General features: G+C 40.8%; 1 protein-coding gene across 1 annotated transcript in view; it reads left to right on the top strand.

Moving 5' to 3' along the window:
- Nucleotides 1-3,464: 3,464 nt before the first annotated feature.
- Nucleotides 3,465-21,376, top strand: part of hpse2 (heparanase 2) — a 47,993-nt gene continuing 30,081 nt past the window's right edge. The window contains exons 1-3 of the mRNA XM_070841049.1: nucleotides 3,465-3,941; nucleotides 5,871-6,025; nucleotides 6,897-7,058. Coding sequence (XP_070697150.1) covers nucleotides 3,667-3,941; nucleotides 5,871-6,025; nucleotides 6,897-7,058 — 592 coding nt within the window. The 5' untranslated portion in view covers nucleotides 3,465-3,666. The remainder of the gene's footprint in view (nucleotides 3,942-5,870; nucleotides 6,026-6,896; nucleotides 7,059-21,376) is intronic.

The following is a 21,376-nucleotide window of genomic DNA, read 5'->3' as shown; positions in this document are numbered from 1 at the left end:
AATATGGAATGTAAGTTTAAACGTGAAACACAATGAAGCCCAAACAGGAATTATTATTATTATTATTATTATTATTATTATTGTAATTATTATTATTATTACTATTATTGTTTCCTGATCATTGATCTGTTCCTGAACATACAGTAAAGCCCCCACACAGTTAGATTCACGGTCTGTCAGATTTATGAGGCGGGAAATAGAAGGTGTGAACACACTTCTGCCGAGTCTTAAACACTTAAACTCTCTCTCTCTGCTCTCCATCAGCCACACATCCACCACAAATACCTTTTGGAGAAACAAGAAATGCACACGAGAGCAAAACAGTCTGGGCTCCACCAGTGAAATAGAGATCAGTCCACTTTAATTCCGTCTTCAAGAACATTAAATCGTCTCTCCATCACATCGGATTCATGCAGTTTTAACATCTCAGATTTAACTTCTCTTCGTGCAGAATCCTTTATGCTCTGATGGATTTGTTTGCCAATTAAAAATAATAGAAAATCTGATTTTAAAAACAATTTATTCTTTAAAAAAAAAACATCTGCTTGTCCCATCGTATTTAACATTATTTCTGTCGCTATGAAAACTTTGTCGATGGTCATAAATGATCATTGAGAAACACAGGAGGAGGCCAGAAAGAAAGAAACTTGAAGAAAGTTAATAGTTTCCCAACGAAAATCAATCAGGACGCTACTTAACATGTCTGCGTTTGTCTGGTTCCCCTTCAGGACGCTTTTAAACACGTGCAGGATGTTGTGCTATAATAAAATAGCCCCTAATTCTCTCTTACTGATCAATATTTAATTTTAAGTAAGTTGATAATTGATTTTTCCAATACACAACTAAAGTGTCCGGATTCTGTAATATAATTGCGGGGGTATCTCTTCCTCAGAGCAAATAATTGCAGAATAAATATTAGATTTAATCAGCTTTGATAGCGACAGTCTTCTGCTGATCAAAACGTTGTGAAGTTCACACACAGCAGCTCAGAATCAGAGTCTCCACACAGATTGAGTCATTTTCTTGTTTATCAGCGCTCATGAACTCCAAATGACGAACAGCATCGTGTCTTTACTTCATGTTTAAAGGGGAAATTCATGCTGTTTTTAGGAGCTGTTTTTAAAGACCATCGCTGCTTCTAACTGATTACTGTCAAATTGGACTCGTTACCCAGAAATGATATTTTCGTTCAATTAAAGAATTTTATTGAAGTCCTGGGATGACTCCTGAAGTTCTATGTTTAAATCTATGGACCTTATTTCAGTGTGTTTCTCTCTCTTTTTTATTTCCAGAGCCGAGATGTCACGCTGCTGTTTTAGTTTGAGCTTCGGATCTGTCCAAAAAAAAAAAAGCAATAAGAAGAGCTTTGTCCGATAGTCTGTGATAGAAGTGAGAAGCTTTTACAGAGACTTTCACACACAGACATGAAACACAAAGAAACGAAACAATCACAAAAACAGAAAAATGACACAAAGGTCAGTTTGGAGAAGTGGATCACGAGCTGCTTCTTTAAAGTATCTACGGAAGGAAGAGAGATCCAAACCCCAGCAGCCTCTGGTCTCCTTTAGTTTTAAGGAACAACGACAAGAAGACTTCAGAGACCTGCTGGTGAGAAGTGGTCTTCACACATTAACACGCCATAATCCCACAGACACACCTGCCATTTCTTTTTTTTTTTTTTTTTTTTGAAATATTACACAACTACAACGGGGTTTCGTTAGGGTGAAGCTTCTCCCTGCTTTTCCAACAAAAGCATCCCCAGATCCCTGAATGAAACGCCAGATGTCTGATACGCTTTAATATTTAAGAGCCAACTCGAGGCACAATATAGATGTATTAGAGTTAAATACATTGCTATTAAAAAACAAAACAATGGATTCAAACAGTTACACAACAACATGAAGCAACATGAAGAAATGGGCTCTTAGATTTATGCTCTTTGGACTTCTGCTTATAATGGGACCATAAAGAAGAAAAGAAAAGTGCTGGATTGCAAAAGTCACTGTTCCTGGACGTGTCGGCTTCACCTTTGTGTGTTCCTTAAGTGTATCTGGCATCCAGGAGTGTCTCTTTTTTACGTTTAGTTCAAGAGTTAACTGCATAATTGTAACAGATGCGTCGTAACGAAATACAGCCTGCTGGATTCATTTAATGCGTTTAATGAGAACAATCGTGCGTAAAACTTGAAATGTTAACACCTTGGATAATTTTGCGGTTCAGTGTATTAGTCGGTATGTGTTGTAGGTGGTGATATAAAAAGATTAAAAAAGGGGCTTTAGTGGATGCACTTTTCTTTTCTGCTCATCTGTGAGACAGCAGTGGCCTTACATGACCACTTCTCTCCTTCCACACTGACCTGCTGCGCTGCGCCCTGGAGAAATCACAACAGACTGCCCTTTGTGTTTCTGTTGTGTTTCTCCCTCACCAGCGCGTCGAGAAGACATCTGGAGAGAAAAAGTCTAATAAATAGTTTATAGGTGAGTTCCATGTGTAAGAACTTAATCACAAATTGGTTTTGAATGTTTTTGAAAAGCGTCCAACTCGTTCATGTTGTCATCCCCAAATATCACTGGTTTCAAAATGTGCAATCAATAAGTTGTTTGGCAAAACAACTGAAGTCGCTTTAGTACCCAAGAACATGAAATATCCTGCTGACAAGATAGTTTCTATTGGAGTTTTTGAAACAGGCCTTCGTTTGTTCCTGTGAGCTGTGCAGCCCGGAGATGCTTGGAGGCCTAAAAGCATCCAGTTTCTGTTGGAACATTTAATTTACAATGATTCTGCACTTTGTAATTGTAGTTTTGAGTAACGACCTTTAGTCGGGGATCACTTCTCAGTATGAGGTGCTTTTGAGTTTATGCTATCAACATGGATGTGTGGTGGGTGGGCTTGAGCTTGTACTTCAACTCCATCGTCATCCCCGGCCAGGGCCTTTCGGCGCACCACCAACATCTTCAGTTTATTCTGGAGGCCTGCATTTACTCCCCGTTGTGTTTTTCTTCCACTGAATAATCTGCTTCATAAATTATGGAAATGTTTGTGCGTCAGCCAACGCGGTTTAGTCATGCTGTCGGACTGAAAAGCCTTTCCATCATCGTTATCATAACGGCGCAGCTACTTGTTCATACTGATCACTCTGACTTGTTCAGTCATCTCTGGATTCAACTTTGGTTTTCCACAAACTGCTGTTCGATCGTTGTACTATCTCACACACGATCTAAGAAAAAAGAAAATATTGCTGTTCGTTTCATCAGAAAACTACCAGAAGTTCAATATTTACGCGACAATGCATCGTCACCCCTGAAGACTAAATCACTGTCCGCCATATGAGCTGAGAAAACTACTTTTGAGCAGTTTGTACTCATACCTCAGAGAACCTTGGAGGGGCGGTGCTGCCTCCTCTCCTCCTCCCAGCTTCTGGCTCTCACAACCGGGAAGGCTGGCTCGGGGCGTGCGCTCTTGTGAGCAGCCCCAAAAAATACTCGGAGGGGCGGGGGGCAGAGGGGGTGAGACAACTAGACAGGAAGACAGATCCAGATCGATGTGACCGAGGTAAAGAACCACCATCGAACTTCGCCGCAGCAGAGTTTGTTAGTTGTTTTATTTTCCCTCTCACTTCTAAGCCTTATTACGCACGCTGATCCTCCCTCTCTCCAAACCAAGAAGATGCCCAAATCCTCACCTTGCGTATTCCCGAGGTCTTCCCTGTGGCTGGCATCTTTGGCTACTTTGGTGGTGCAGTCGGTGCTCTCTTCCTCCTACTCTTCTTCCTCCACATATCAGAGACCTGCAGCCGGTGGGAAGCGGCCGGGCTTCATGGAGAGGACGCTGGTTCTCCTGGATGTCAACACCCGCAGTCCGATCAGAGTCCTCAACGACAACTTCCTCTCTTTGCAGCTGGACCCCTCGATCATCAAAGACGGCTGGCTGGACTTCCTGAGGTACCGAAGCGCTTTTCTGCTCACCAGCAACATCGATCCGTATCGGGGTCAACCTCTAAAAAGTTTGGCGGTTGTTTTATTCATTACGCACGCAGCCACGTTGTCTGAATTGTCATGGAGCGAAGCAGCACGTTTGTTCCTCCGTCAGGGCACTGAGTGGTCCAGTGCTCCACACTGCTGGATGGTTTTTATCGACACTATTGACAAAAAGTCAAGGAGGCGGTCATTAGTTTAAATGCCATCTGTTTAGGCTTATTGTTGGACTGTGTGCAGATAGTTAAGTGTCAAAACTGACTCCCTCTTACCCTCTAGTCCACAAAATGTCCATTTTACAAGTTATCAAATCTACTTTTGAGGTTTTATTTTTACTTAAAACAACTAAAAGTCCAATTTGAACTGGGTCAAATGCTACAAGTTTTTTTTTCCCCTAATGTTTTATAAAACGCATGATGGATTTTTGACCGACTTTCATTCGGTTTTGTGGCTTCTCACTTATTTTCTTAGTCTAAACTTCACCACAGACCCGCAGTACCTGCTATATATAACCTGGCACATGTTGTGACCATCCATTGTGAGCCATGATATTTTAAAATTCAAAACTTGGCGAAATAACTCGGCAAGAATTCCACGTTTATACTAAACTTTTTAGCTCAGACAAGACTGAAGTCTCATCATGAGCTCTGTTGGATTTAACAGCAGGAGAAAATGTTCAGCTTACAGATCACACTGTGCAATTCTTTAATATGACCAAATATAAGATGATATATATATAAAACAAAACACTTTATCATTTTGTCAGTACATTTCATGAACTGGAAATCATTCACTGACAAAATGAGGGGAGCTCGTTTCACTCTCCTCTTTATAATGAAAGAAGGCGACTGCAAAAGCGTTTTATTCTTTTACAATAAATGTGTGGAAACATGTTTAATTTGCAGTTCCACTGTATCTCATACAGTTGCTTTTACCCATTTCTCTGTTTCACACATCCTCCTTTACGGCTTTGTGTGGGTTAGTCGGTTATTTCAGTCTTTTCATTCTCAATATATCATAAAAATTCACTTCCATGAACAACAGTTTCACTGCTGGTGAAATAACCTAAACACTAAGCGGTCTGTATTGTAGTCTACAAGCCTGCTGGCCGTCACTTTCTATTATTTATTATGTGGAGCTTAAACCGACAGCTGCGTGTGTAGTGAAAAATAAAAGCTCCTCTTTTATTCTTTTTATTTACATAATACAAGATATTTACTGTTTAAATGTCTCTTACAGCTGAATTTATATTTTTCCATGCTGCAGTCATAGTTTTTTCAGTGACCACATAGAAAGAATAGTAGTTATTTTTTCCACAATATTTGTTATCAGTGATAATAAATTATTTAATTACAGCAAAAATAAAAAATAAAATAAGCAAAGCACACTTTATTTATTGTAGATCCGAACATCTGAAAATAAAAGTAGCAGCTGCACATTATTGGTTGACAGTAAACTCCTGGAGAGTCAAAGCCTGATGCTCAGCTTTGCTGTATGGACCCGGAGCTCCAGCGGACAGGCCTCCTCTCTGCCTGCCGGAGCTGCTTCCCAAAGCTTTTCCACCGGATGACGGACGACGCTGGAGCCGCTGCCTGTTTCTTGGGCCCGCTGATGTCAAGGAGGGAGAAACGGGACAGGAGTTTGGTGATGGGCCGCAGAAAACTCAAACTACTTATTTCTACCCTCTCTTTCCCCTTTAGGCTGCTTTTTCATATCTGTGCTGCAGGTCTAAAAGAAAGTGGACTGAACTAAGATTGACTCAACAGTCGCTCTTCGGGTCGTTTTCAGCTCCTCCTGAACGTGATTATAAGCTGAAGCTGCAGACTCAGACCGTATTTCTTCTAACCAGCCATGGCCTAGAATAATGAACATTATCTTTGTCCTGTGTGTCTGCAGCTCCAAGCGGCTCGTGACCCTGGCGCGCGGCCTGTCTCCTGCCTTTCTGCGTTTCGGCGGAAAACGGACCGACTTCCTGCAGTTCAACAACCAGAAGAACCTCGCCAAGTTCCGGGGACCAGGACCAGACTACTACCTGAAGAACTACGAGGACGGTGATTAGACACGACGTTTCTCTCCGTCCTGCTGCTCTCAGTGTGTATTTGTGTATATATATATATATTTTTTACAGGCGTTTCTCCTCTTCGAGGGAGCAGGCAGACGCACCAGAGGAAAGTTTAGCACGGAGTTATTCTTTCATCCAAAAGCTGGCCATGCGTAGTTTGTTTATTTTACGCAGCGTTCATTTCCTTGTAAAATAGACCTTAAACAAACATCTGCACGGTAATGAAACGCTCATCTTTGAGGATTAAAATATTCGGTTTTAGATCAGAAAAAAAAAAAAAGTTTATGGGAGGTCTAATATTTACCCCTCCCTCACTAAATGGAGAGGACAAACCATTAGAAACAAGACCCTGAATCATGATAATACAATGTAAGTGCACCTCAAACTACATCCTCCAAAATATGGCCATGAAATCAACAAAAACAGAAAATTCTAACCTTCAAACTTATTGCTGGGTTCTTGTATTAGACTACATTAGTTTTAGGCAGATGTGCCTGATAAAATGCCAATCGAGTGTAAATATATAGGACACTAAGGATGTTGTAACATGGCATACAGCTTGGCATTTTTGGCAACTTTTACTTATTTTTAACAGCTTATTTAAAGAATTTAAATCACCGACATGGTGTGTTTTCAAGAGTTTGTCCAAAAACAGACACAAAAGTCTCAACATTTAAGGCTTCAGCAGATGATCCAGGCTTTAGTTACAAACCAGAATTTAAAACAAACTGAACAAAAGTATTTTTAATTTCTTTTTTTTTTATGTGAAAATAGCAACACAAGTATGATATTGTTGAAAATCCACGACAGCAAAAGTATTAAAGTGGCATTCGTCTCTTCCATTTGTTTCCGGCTTGCAGATATAGTGCGTAGTGACATCGCGCTGGACAAACAGAACGGCTGCAAACTGGCCAACCATCCTGACATAATGCTGGAGCTGCAGAGGGAGAAGGCTGCCACCACACAGCTCGTCCTGCTGAAGGAGCAGCTGTCCAACATCTACAGCAACATCACAATAACAGGTAGGAGATCACACACACACACACACACACACACAAATAGGTGTTTTTCTCTTGAAGCACGCTCACATGGGGCAGCTGTGGCTCAGTGGTGGAGTGAGTCGTCCCTCAAAATGTCGAAGTGTCCTTGTGCAAGACACTGAACCCCAACTTGCTCCTGAATTCAGTGTGTGAATGCGTATGAAAGAATAGTCTCCTCCAGATTAGATTCCTCCTGTATGAATGAGGTGTGAATGAGGATATCATGTAAAAAGCGCTTTGAGTAGTTGAAATAACTATAGAAATACAGCCCATTTACCATTTACATCCTGCGTTCATATCCTCGCTCATGCAGCACAGTTTGGACTTTGCACATGCGTATGTGCACGCACAAGGTTCAAAGCATGCCAACGAAAACCATCAGCTTTCAGGATGACAAATGCCATTTTGGAAAGTAGGAATGTGGAGATGGATTGAGGAGAGCAGCAGCAGAGACTAGTAAACAGTGCACTGACATTTTCACCGTTAACTCAACCTGACCGCAGAAGGAACCCTGGAGTCCTGATTTTGGGTGGGCTACATTTCTTATCTGTTACACTGACGGACCGGGATGGGAATGAGAAACTGCAGGAGAGGCGAGCAAATGAGGGATTTGTGTGTTAAAATGACTGCAGTTTATGGAATCCATCGTCCATAAACTTAAAAGACAGAGTCGGTGTCAGAAATGATCAGCTGAGAGGTTCAAATTAAGAGTTAATTGGTTGATTAAGGTAATAGAGAAAACATTTTGAAGCCAGAAGACAAAATTAAAGATGAAAGAAAATAAAGGAGGTAACTGAAAAGTACCAAAAGTTTAACATCACCACAATCAAACAACATAATGAGAACAATGTACCTGATGCTATTCCAAGACTTTCCTGCTTTGTTGCCTACGCATACAGAAACACACATTCTCCCTATCGTCCTTCGCATCTCGAACAGACAGTGGGTGGGCAGGGTTTTCGGGGTGTGCATGGTTTTTATTCCAGAACAGAGAACCACCCAGAAAGTGAGTCTTGAAAGCCAAAAAAAAAAACACTGTGGACATGGGAACTGACGAGCAACCCAATCAAGAGAGAATACATTAATTTTGTGCTGCGTGGGAGTAAAAGTTATCCTCTAAATGGTTAAAAGTTTATGTACGGAGAGTTAAATAACCTTCGCTGTGGAACCAGAGAGATATGAACTAATTGGCTGAAAAGACATTGATGGATTAGGTGAAGCAAAGAGTCCAAATCTACCTCAAGTGATCCCAGCTGAACATGTCACTGAAATGTTTGGTCATCACGCACATACAGGACCACTGGCCTCCCACGAGTGGCTCTGAAATGTGTTTTCTATGTTTTCAGAAGGTTCGGCCTCCAGTGTTTTGCCGTATGAGTGATTGAGGCAAATGTTAACCTGCATCGGCTGCGTATTTTCAGATAGTCTCAAGTGCAACAGTGAAAACACGGCCACGTTGCGTTCATCAAAGTAGGCAAATACATAGAAGAAGAATTTGGACCTGCTTGTGTGAGAGGTCACTTCTCAAGTTCAGCTCAGGAGTCACGTGGTATAGCACCCCGTCATTAATTTTATAGTGCTGCATGTGAGCCGAAAGGCACCGCGGCCCTTGAAGTCTTTTAATTTGTCGCCGCAGGAGCTCAAGGATGTTTCATGTAGGCTCGGCATTTTCAGTGTCTTCATTAGTATTTTGCAGTTTTCATCTTTCAAATGTGTTTTGGATCAAACATGCTGATGGTGGTTATGTGGTGGTGCTTTTGGGTCGTTTTCAGATGGTGTTTATGTAAAACAACGCAGTGATGAGACGTGCGCTGTGTATTTATTTCAGCAGTAACAATCAGATTAGGAAAGAAAATTACGTCACCTGGCTTTTGCAACACAGTGCTGAGACCACGATTCAAAACTACAATAACCAGAGTCTCAGTATCTAGTCTCATGATAATCACGCTCAGGGCTGCGTACCATTATTATCTGAATAGTTGTATCTTAAAAATGACTGTAAACTAATCACCACTGAGACAACTAGTATCTGTCTCACACATGTGGTAAAGTGCTAATGTTTTTCACAATTATGACCACATTTCCCATAAACCCTGCTGCTTCCTGTCACAAAAGGGGACTTTACCACTTCTGCTGCTCACTTTGCTCGGCTGCAGCGAGGTCGGCCTGCAGAGGCTGCCCGTCTTCTACGTGGTAGTCGAGTAGAAATAAAAATGGTAACGACTGACTGGTGATAAAATATGCATCACTCCTTTAAACCTATTCCGTCATTATGCAGAACATAATAACATACATTTGTTTAAAAGCCTAAACATTTAAATGTAGATATTTAAACAGATTTTCCAGGTGATAATGAACCACCACTGACTGTTATTTCCCCACATACTATAATAATTAACCCTTTAACCTTTGACTGATCAGTTAGACAAATGTTAATGTTGCTCATAGAGAGCTTGTATAAAGTATACAAACAATATAAAGCAGCAAACGGAGTGAATTAACACGTAGGAGAGTGCTCCTCTCCACACAGCAGTAGGCACAGAGGCAGTAGTAGATGGAGCAGACTATCTCAGGAGGTAAACTTAACCTTTCCAAACCCCCAAACGCTGGTCTGTCACTGGGAACTTTAGGATCGAGTCGCCCATCTGGAGGATGGAACGCGTCTCTGTGCGGCACGAGTTTCCATTGTTACCCTGACAGTAGCGGTATCATTATCGGAAACCACAACCTGTTCGTGCCCTCCAGAGTAACCGCTGAACCCTCCTCCTGAAAGCGACGGAAGGAGAAGCAGAGGAATCAGGGGAACTGGGGGGAAAAGCTTAGCGGAGACTTCTGGTTCTCCGAGTGCAGGAACGTCCCGTGCGTTTTCTCATGAGGCCAACAGATCCACCTCTGCTCTCCTGAACCCGTCCCACGATGTCTGAATAAGTGAGATTCATTTGTTCTGGCTCCCTTTTGTTATTTACTTAAACATTTATTCAAGTTATATATATTTTTAGAGAAAGAGAGAGAGACTGTAAACAGCTGTTTCTACACACCTCCCAGTAGCTATTCCTCTACTGCTGCTTCTAACACAGAGAAATGGTCCACTGTTCAGTGCATCGTGTCCTTTGTGTCATGTGTTCATTTATCTTTATCTTTATTTATCTTAATTAACACCTTACTTTGCTTGCATGTAAGCAATATTAATATTTTTAACTGTTTAGCTGGTTGGGTTAAACAGTATTAATTGGTCAAATTATTAACGTAGCATCTCCACCACATACACTACTCACTAAAAGTTAGGGATATTCGGCTTTCAGGTGAAATTTCAGGATGAACCTAAAATGCATTCTAACCTTTCCAGGTGAACTTAATGTGACCTTCTCTAAACCTTTGAATGCACATGTCCAACTGTTCAGTGTCTCAGTACTTTCTGCACCAGCTGCTGTTCTCTAACAAGAAGCTTAACAGCAACATTCACAACAGGTTTGATCCATGAATCCACCAATACATTTCCTGCTTCAGTTAGAATTGGTATTTAAACAGTCCTCCTCATCCTGCTGTTCACATTCTGACATCATGAGACCAAGACGACACCTAACAGTTGATCAGCAGCACCTCAACACTGGAGGCTTCAAACAGGAAGTCCTCAGACGGAGGTGTTCACTGAGCTTAGAGGGTCACAGAGTGTCATCAGGAGGTTGGAACAGTGATACAGAGACTGGAAGAGTCACAGAAAGGAGAGGAGTGGACGTCCTTTGGCCACATCCCAATTTATTGAGACACTGAACATTTTTTGTTGTGGTATACCTACCACTGTTGGTAGATTTTCTTTCAATAAATTGTTTAAGATGAATAAAATTACCATTGCATGCTTCTACTTAAATGCCCTACTTTCATGATATAATATCACTGTAGCATTCACTTTTTACATTTTCCATAAATTTCACCTGAAAGTCGAACATCCCTAACTTTTTGTGAGTAGTGTAGATTAACACTTTTGCCAAAATTCTACTGATTGTTAAGGGCCCAATGGAGTATTAGGTGTTTTTGAATGTGAACTCCTGGTGCAATGCTTCTTATTAAGGGATAGAAGTGGATCAGAGAGAGAGAGAGCAGGTGCCATAGTTGTTGGATGAAGAGGGGGGACAAAGCCAGTCAGAAGGACTTGATGTACCCAAAGTGTTCTCACAGAAACTCTTATTCCTCCAAGCACAGACACAAGCTGCAGGTCTGCCCCTGGAAAATGTTGTTCAAAATCCAGGAGGATATATTTTTTGAAGACTGCATGTGAGGGTGGAGCTGCTGTTTCTTTTTGTCTCTAGTAGAATTTAACATACACTGACTGTTTTAGTGGGGAACTAGCTCGCCAGAATAAGCACTGATGATGCTGAAAAAGTCATGAAAGTGTTTATTGCACTCAGCTGAACTCCAAGCATGTTGTGTAAACTAGAAGCCGCGTAAAGACCTCTCATCTCTGAGGTGGAGAGTAACGGGTGCATAGGCACTAGGGATGTGTTTAAATACGGTCTGGTAACAATCAGCCAAGATTCAGTGTTTGTGTGCGTGCGTGCGTGTGTGTGTGTGTGAAGGCAGGTGTTGTTTAAAGGACTTTTAACAGTCTTGCACCATCCTTTTCCACTCACCAGTGTCTGACCTCTGACCAAGGCTTGTTAGAGCTATCAATAATGGGGCCACTCCAAGCTAACACACACACACACACACACACACACACACATGCACACACACACATTCAACAGGAGAATGAAGTTGAGAAAATACCCTGAGCTCAGACGAGGTCATGGTCAGCATCATCTCATGTCTCTCCGCAGGAGTTTATCCCTCCTTTTGGCCTCACGTCTCCGTTTCTCTCCTCACTTCCTCTGCCCTCATCAGTTCCTCCTCCTCCACAGTGTAACACCTCTCCCTCATTTTCTCTCTCATGTTTACTGTTAGTTTAGCTGTGTATATTGTGACTTCATGTGAAAGTCATATGTTTATTTGACACCTCAAGAATGAGGCAGCCAGTATGTTCAACTTGTGACCTCAAAAGCCTCATCTGTGTGTTTAAGGCTCATAGGATAAACGCAACTCAATTTAGGAATTCCTATACTGTGTTATTCTTGTCGTCTAAGGCCAGCGGATCAATATTTGTGAACACGTACAAGAAGAAACGCTTCCCAAAACAGAGAAATTGGACGAGTCAAGCATAGGATGTTTTCAGTTATGAGGTCTTGCAGCTGCTCGTGAAACGGCGAATAGGAAACTTGTTTTGCTATTTCTGTTGGATGTATCGAGGATTTCTCTTTAAATGTTTTCTTTGACTCTCAAGAGCTAGGAAACATTGTGCACAACTCAACAGGCTACATGATTTCATTTCAACTGGAAAAAAAAAAAAAGGCTATTTCTGAGTCTGTTTATGTGTCTAGCTGTGAACGGCTGCACTACAGAAAAAGCTGCATCATTGTGCCTGCACAGTGTTTCATGTTAGACAAAAGCCAAAATGGCTACATGCATACATCACATATAACATGTGGAGTTCATTGAGAGATGTACAGTCAAGAAAAAAAGTCATAGTATGTATTAGTAGACACAACGGGAAAAATATGTAATTCTTTGTATTACGGTTGTAAAAAAAGAAGTGTTAAGTTCCCTCTTGCTGCAAATCTTTGTGTAGGATTTTGATTGGCAGGTTAATCACAACTTGGACACCAAGGTAACGTTGCTGTTGAGCCAGTTATTTAATGGTTTTGGAAGCAGGCAGCTAAAGTATTGGACATCAGTGGAAGACGGGGCGAGGCTGGGAAGAGCAGCCATCTGGATGCGATGGTGGGACCAAGTAGGACGTCTCCTTAAGACGGAGCTGCAGTAATCTAGATAGGAGATGAGTAGGAATTTAACCTGGGACGGAGCCGAGCCTGGTTCACGCATTTTGAAAAACAGAAATGTGAATACATCTATAAAGTGCAAGGGTCCAGCAACAATCTAGACTTCAAAATAGCTGTTTGTTATGGCTCATCGATCATCCTGATATTTCTAGCTTTCAGTATAAATGTCATAACCATCAGTCGCGGGGATGAGATATAAACTTTGAAGTCTGTTGTTCAGTGCAGAATGAAAACAGGGTGAGACAATGAAACAGTTGAAACTTCTATTCATGACTTTCTAATTTCAGGAATTATGCAAGGCAATGTAGCAGTACTTTAAATCAGTGGATGCAGAAACTAGATCACAGAATAGCCTTTGTCACTGCAGTGAGGTTTAATAGACCGTAGTGAAACAAAGCTAACAAAGCGGCAAAGGAGGCTTTTATTGACGTCTTAAGTTTTGGCTGGAGGCATCACGACAAAGAGCCTTATTTTAATGTTGGATCAGTCAAAAGTTGGCTTCATGATCAGGCAGATTGCATGCACCCTGACATCATGACTTGGACTCTCCTGTTTCACTCTTTCTTAGTCTGATCTCACGTGCTAGTATCAGGAGACACAAATGTTTACAGTGTCTAATCAGTTGTTAGGTTTAAGTAAACACCGCTGAGAGTACATCAGACACTAATACCTGAGCCTCCGCCTTTGAACTGACACAGAGCCAGAAGCTGCAGGGCCCCATTGAACGGAAACATGAGAAGAATGACAGTATAGGAAAGTGTAAAGCAACACTAATGTAACCCTGCTTTCACAACAAATGTGCAGTACAACAGAGCAAGGCCATTATTTTCATCAGAGGTAGCGGCGACGTGCTCCCAAGCAGTTGCACAAGCTGCAGAATGCGGAGTGGAGCGCACTGCCGGGGGTTTCCACCAGGTTTTGTGGCCAAAGTTTAGATAAAACCCAACTGACCCTAAATGCCCTTAACCTCCATTGACGGGAGGCTTCCAGTGGATTGTGTGTAGCACGTCTGCCCTTCGTGCAGGAGGCTGGAGTTTGCATCTTGTCACGGACCACTTAGCCATACTTAGGTTGATGCACTGATGTTGATGGAAGCAAGGATTAAAGAAACATGGACACTGAACGTATGCTTTGCAGAAGTGGCCACTGTTGATGTTTTTGAGTTGCTGTGCAGAGCAGGGGGAAAGTTAAGTGCGTGTATCTCTGAACTTTACCCTAAAATATAAATTGCAAACATAAAATCAAATAGAATGGGGATAATATTGTCATTGTTTACATTTCTATGTAGTTTTTAGCATCCTAGTTAGTCGCTGCTTTGTAGGATGGATAATATTTTTTGGGATCCACTTCATTCTACGCTCCACCTTGTGAAGACCACAGTATGTGTGCCTACACATTTGTTGGGAAACTGGTTGAACTAAAGTACCTTACAGTTGTTTTGGCTCAGTTATCCTGTCAGAATTTCAATGCACAAAACTCTACACACAATAATGCAGAAGACCAAAGTGAAATTCATGTCCTGACAAAAAGCATTATGAGTCACTAAACAGGATATAGAGAAAGACAGAAGACTAACAGAGACAATCCGTAGGAGCAGGCACAGAGAGGACCATTTAGTGAACATCTGTGAATGGCTTCAAAATGTTTTCATCAAAACAAATGGGCACAGCTGCCTACAGTCAGAGGGCCTCTAGTTATAACTTTCTGTTTTTATTCATTTGAAAATCAAAACATATTTTCAGTGGGAAACATCCTTCGTATTAGTTCTGCTACACGACGCCTCCCGGCCTTTTATCCACTCTTTCGTCAATCTTGTGTTTAAGCCTCTTTTGTAAGGAAGACGTAGAATCGTTTCTCTAACACTTTGTTTCAAATTCACTCGGTGAATATGCACACACACACTGACACACAAGCCGTGAATTGTAATGGGTTCAGTTTTTGGTGTTGCAGCTGCCTCAGTGCCCGGTTCATCTCCAGCTCACCGCTGAATTCAGATTTATGAGAGCTTCTCCTGCCAAGTTTCACACTGTACAGCCAGTTGCCGTGACGGCAGGAGAATGAATATAATCTGCTTTGATTTGTTGATGTGATATATGATATTATTGGATATGAGCAGTCGTTGTGGATCTTGGAAGGAGCAAGGGTAATACTAAGAACATTAAAGGTCGTGTGTATGTTTTTACACATTAAGGATTGCCCCACTGTTTGCTTTATGGTACTATAAAAAGAAAAGGACCCAGAACCCTTGCGGTGGTGTCCTGCCAGCAATTTAGGGGAGTCAAACATGCACACATTTTTTAAACAAATACATTAAGCTTTGGAACATCATCAAGTACACACAGTGATCTCAAACAGTGGTTCCAAACTATGAGCTACTCACCAAGATTTTTCTATTGCTGACTTGTTTGGTGAGGTAAAATGAACACCTTTCCTTTTTAAGAAGGGATATTTACCGTATATTAATGAATTCTAAATGTGTGAGAGGTTTAGTATTTAACTTTCACCTCACAAAGTGGCAATTAAATTGATTGTGTCTTTTTCAGCACATTTTAAATTCTCTTCATTTTCATTATTTAGTTATAATGTCATATATAGTATACAATATAAAGTCAGTGTTTGGCCACTGCTTTACTGCCTCTTGCACTTGATTCCTAACAGTTTTTATCACAGTTTTTTGTTTATTAATAATTAACAAAGATAGCATGAGACGGAGTGAAAGGAGGAGATATAAACGGCATCAAACCTATAATGGAATCTATGAAAATACCACGTGGAAATCTGAACGACCATTAAAGGAGCGAGGCTTCCTATTGCAAATTGGCTTTGGATTCTGCTCAGTTTGGATTTAGGGTTTCATGGCAAATTGTTTGTGGCATTAGATTAAGTGACGCCTGACAATTGAAACAGCGAAGACGATGATGATGATGATGTATTAAAACCAGACCAGGGAGTGCAGTGAACATTGCCAACAGTGCTGCTGGCATCAAACAGTCACAGCAAATTGAAGTCTTGGCATGTGGCGGGCGTGTGGAACACCAAAGGCAGTTAGCAGAGTCTGGACGTTAGAGCCAAACCTGACTGGCTGCTGCTGACCAAAACCATTACTAATAAAAAATAAAATTAGACGTTCTTATCGCCAGTGTAAACATGAATAATATTAATAACAAGTAATAAACATGAACATTAAATCATGAAGACCTTGGATAACATCTTGTACTCTGACATTCCAATTTTGTATTGTGTTTTTTCTCAAAAGCATCTGTGCAGCTAAACTTCCCTGCAGTAAAATATTAGTATCACACATTTGTGGTTTTTTAAGGATTTAATTTGGTGCATTTTTGTGCATCATGTGCATCTTTTTAGCACAATTGTGTTTAAAGTCATGTTAAATTCATTCTTTGAATAACTTGTATGATTTGATTATTCATGTGCACAGCAAAAAGATTTGGACCCAGAATTAAGCCCTGTGGCACACCACTGTAACCACTACAGTTTCACACATGGAGGCTTTGCACATTTTAACATAGAGTAGTTCCTCCAGATCAAGGAGCTCTGTCAGAACTGGAATACATACCAAATTATATTATATTTATATACAATTATATATATAATTATCAGCGGTGATCTAAACTCATCATTGGCATATTCCCTGCTTTTTTGCTTTACTCTTTCCACGTGGCCTGCACAGATCTCGAAGAGTCTGTTTTTCCTTCATTGAAAGAATACCTTGGGTGTTTAAATCATCGATAGACATAACATGTAATTCCATGTGTTTGCAATATGCCCCAAGACAAGTGCCAGCAACCTGCAAACGAATGTCATTTTAATAGCCTGATGCATGGGAAATGTTTGAAAGCAGTCCTTCCTCTCCTATGATTGTTTGGCATGACATCCAACCTCCACATTTTTCCTCAGAACTCTAGAAAACATACGTTTTGTGTCAAATTTCAGATCATGGCGCTGTGTTCTTCACCGCTCTGAGCCAGTTTATACCAATGGGATCGACCTGTAGCTGGAATGCTGGTACCTCTTGAGTGTGTGTGTGTGTGTGCGTACGTACCATGTGTGAGTGTACACATCCTGAGTGTGTGTGTGTGTGTACGTATGTACCCTGTGTGAGTGTACGCACTGTGTGTCTGTGTCTGTGTGTCAGCTCTGTATGGGTCTAGATGAAGTTGTTATCCTGAAGGGAAACATGCCTTCTTCATTACCAGCGAGACACATTTTATTTCCTTAATTTGACTCTCAGGCTGTCATCCGCTATTTATGAGATTGTCCTCTGTGTGTGTGTATGTGCGTGTGTGTGTTTGTGTGCGCCTGTCCATATGTATTTATTGTGTGTAAACTTGGTACTGGAAGTAGGGGCCAGAAGGAGCAAGGAGGCTGTAAACACTGTCTAGGGAGGTGATTTGACCTGGTGTTTAAGAATGTTACGCTAATGTTTCTGCTTTTAACTACTTACACTGGAATTTAACACACTCATTAGCGTCACACAAATGTTTGTGGCATTTCTGCGTGTGTGTCCAAGGAAAAGAGTCTTTTCCTTGTGAGAGAATGTACTGTGGTTAATCATCAGTAAGGATTAGAGGAGTTCAGTAAACTTTGGGCATGAATAGAATAACACAATTCTTAGATAATACACAAATCTCCATATTTAACACAGTCAGCTTTTCCTTCTTTAGACTCACTAAATATAAGATACTTGTACTTTTCCTTGCACTTTTGATACTTTCCATGCAGCCCTAGAGATAAAGTTTAAATAATACTGATTTGCAACAGCAAATTAGTTTTGCAAGAAATTTAGTGTTTCACAAATTACATTTTTAATCAAATGTACATTTGCTGCATGTATCTTTTAAGTCTTAAACTATATCTGACCTCAGCCAGCATCCAAGCTTTACATCATCAAGATACTTTGCATCCTTCTTTTTTTCTTTTCCTCATCTAGTTTGTATCCAGCATGGTAGCTTCACTTAAGGTTTCTGTCATAGTTTGAATTATTCCTTTTAATCAAGCGGTGTCTTTCTTCTCTTTTAAATCATTTCTCTGAATGTGTGAGTTTGCCCGCTCTACTGAGGAAATGCCAGCCAGTGTTCATAGTCCTGCACCAAGGACATTAATCTCACTGTTTCAAAGCCCCCCATATATTACAGTAAATTCCAGAAAATGTTGCTTGCATAAGAGTTTTGGCGTGCTTCTCTTCTGGCCACTTGTGAATCCTTTTTAATTCTTCTTTTTTTCACCCGGAGCATATGGCTGGTTGGATTGTGTTGGACCTTGTCAGAGGCCATCTATCACTCCATGGTGTCCTGCTGAGTTGGAGATTCACAGCACAGCTCTCAGCCCTCAAAATGAGAAAACAAGAGCGAGAGGGAACAAAGTTAGATTAAGAGAGAGGAGAGGGAAGGGAAAGGGGGATGGAAGGAGTAAAACATGAAATAACAACAACAGGCAGATGGGGAAAAAAGAGACGAAGGGGTAAAAAGAGCAAAGAAAGAACACAATATAAAGATAAATAAAACATTGTTCCACATATGAGACCAGCAAAGAGTTTTTTCAGGTTTTCTCTGCACCAATCTTTTCACCTTCCCAGCCAGCTCTGGAAGTTTCGCCTCTGTAAAACTGTGCGTTAAAGGTTGAGCAAACCTGTAGGCGCTCGGGCTTCAGTATCTTCACACTTGTTAGACTCCCTAATAGCCTCAGAGCACTAATAACATCTTCAGAGCTCTGTTAGGAAAACATCTTCAATAAAAAGGGTGTTTTCAAAGATCTTTCACAAGCCACTTCAAAATGTGCATCAATTTCTGGTTACCTCTGACACTTACAGATGGAAAACAGATCAGTGCATGTTTCATATTATTTCTATGGCATCACACAGCACACTTTTCTAAATGTTATTGAATATACTTTTATTGTTTTTGGTGTATTTATATTTCAATAGATTTAAAAACAAATTCTCAGTAACATTTGTATCAAAGCTCCAATCTGATTTGTATCTATTAAACTGTATTAAGCAACTTTCACATTGGTCTCTATGTAAAATCAACAAAGAAAAAACTCAATAATTGAGAAAACGTGTCCGTCCTTGTTGGGTTGTGAAAGAGACTAAAGCCCTACCTGCTTCAGAGGCATCGCTCCTGGCTGTGACTGACCTCTGACCCTCACATGAAACGAGGACACGTATGTGCCTCACAGGGATATGTGAAGAAGCTACTTCCTAATTATTCTGTGTAAGATGGTGTCTCAGGAACTCTGAGAGCATCCATCTGTTACTTGTTAAAAACAAATGAAAGTGTAAAATGGTAAAATGATATTCATTAGCATGAAACACGTTGCACATTACATACGACGCAACATTTTTGCCCTCTTGTATCTGCTGGGTCATCCTAGGGTCTTGAAATATCCCAAAATAATAAATAATATTTATAGGCACAGTAAATTCAAACAGGACATTAGTGAGGTGATGATGGATGACAGATGGGAGAAACGGCCTCAGTGATGCCTTTGTAATTTCACTGTTCTTCACCAAAGCTGCATTTAAGCTCAAATGGAGGAACATTTTTCCTCCACAATAACTAAAATTGTTTTCTCACTGTAAGAATGAAAAAAACATGAGACACCTGCCGAGCATTAGCTCATTTAAATGGGTCAGTGTTAACACTGCACAGAGGGTCTAAATTTAGTCACAGTTGCTGCTCATAATGAAGAGCTTCTGTATTCAGAAAGGTGTTTGCATTCTTCTTTGTTGTGAAAGATTCTGTTTGCACATTTAACAAATTCAACATTTATTCCTGTCGACTATACAACATCAAGCTCAACTGCAGCCGAAGCACATTATTAATGCTGTAAAAGTATCTCAAATAATGCATAATAATAAATAATAATGATCTTTATCAGCAGGTTTTCAGCTCATGAACTGTCTCTCTTGCTTCAAACCTGTCATACATCTGTATAAAAGTTCAGTCAAAGGCCTGATTTCCTGTTTTCACCCGACAGGTGCCAGAGTGCCTTTCAAAACACTTATTCAATGCAGACTTTGTCAAAAAAAAAAGAGAAAGAAAAACCTGCCAAATGACAAACAATCCCAGTAGCCTAATGACATAATTAAGACTTCCAGGAAACAGCTGAAATGTAAAGTCTCAAATGACTCTCCATGAGAGCGCCTGCACTCCTCTTAGTTGTGAAAGATTGCTGAACAGCTTTAGGTAGTAATGGATCACTGTGTGGCTTTTTGTTCACACTTGCTTTCAGTTGAAATGTTGTAAACTGAAGCGAGAGAACCATGATGGACTGTGTGTTTTTGGTCAGACAGTCAGAGCCCACATCTTTGTTTGTTTGTAAATCTTAAAACGCTTGCCGGACCCATATGGAAGCCAGTTTAGGCTCGGTTGTTAGGATGGTAACCTACTTTTACAGAGACTAACAACAGATAGTGGTTTGGCTCCATCTTAAGATCAGTCACCTCCGAAAGCTTTATTGGCTCATTAGAGGGGTAATGGAAGCTTAATGTTAGATGTGTGACCAAATTGTTTTTTTTCTCATTTGCCAAAGTCTGTCTTTGTTTCTGTTTTTGTTAATTGGCTTAACTATCCAGTAATTGGTACCTTGGGTTTTTATTTGGAGATTTTATTAGATGCTGGCTGATGTATGGTTACAAGATGACAGAGGAAAATATGTAAACTATTTTATGGGCTTTCATCACTTAAGCAGTCTAACACATTCAAAACATTTTAATTTATGTGTAGCTGTTTTTAAGTCATAAAGAAATAAAGAAAGAAGGAAAAAAGGGTGGAAGAAAGACCGAAAGAACTGGACGAGACTCATGACTGTGTCTCAAGGACTGAGGCATTTCACCAGCTGGTTGCCCTCCAAGCCCTTTTACTTTGATTTTAAAGGAAGGCCTGTGAGACACAGCACTATGTTATTGAAAGAATTTTACGAGTTCATAAGTGTGTAATGAAATTTGCCTCGGTCAGAGGAATAGAAGCATGGAAAGGAAAAGTGGAATTGAATTTTCGGTGGTATTTTCCTCAAAGTTGCATTCCCTCAGGGAGCGTACAGGACTGCTTGCAGTGGCCCAGGCAAGAAGAGGCCAAGTGAAACCTTTTCCTGGGGTTTTGAACCTCTGCTGTGAATGGCAGGAGCCGACACCTCTAACCAGGAGCAGATGTTTGGCTGACTGGGCTTGGCCTGGTCCCTTCCCCTGGCAGAGTAGGAAACCCTGGGTCTGATGTAGCCAGCATGTCCCACTCGCAACGCTAATAGTCACCCGTTCTCCCCACTGCCTTCAGACATGGGAACAGAGCGGAGCCAAGCAGCATTTCTGCACTTTTGCATATTAGCATCTCACCTCTAACGCGATAAGCTGCAGGTGATTCTGTTCAAATGCTGGACGACTGACATCTCCCGTGTTTTTTTTTTTTTTTTTCA

This window comes from Pempheris klunzingeri, chromosome 12, assembly GCF_042242105.1.
Source record: "Pempheris klunzingeri isolate RE-2024b chromosome 12, fPemKlu1.hap1, whole genome shotgun sequence".
Lineage (NCBI taxonomy): Eukaryota > Metazoa > Chordata > Actinopteri > Acropomatiformes > Pempheridae > Pempheris > Pempheris klunzingeri.
Note: the sequence above shows the minus strand (reverse complement) of the source record. Positions and strands in the feature narration are given on the sequence as shown.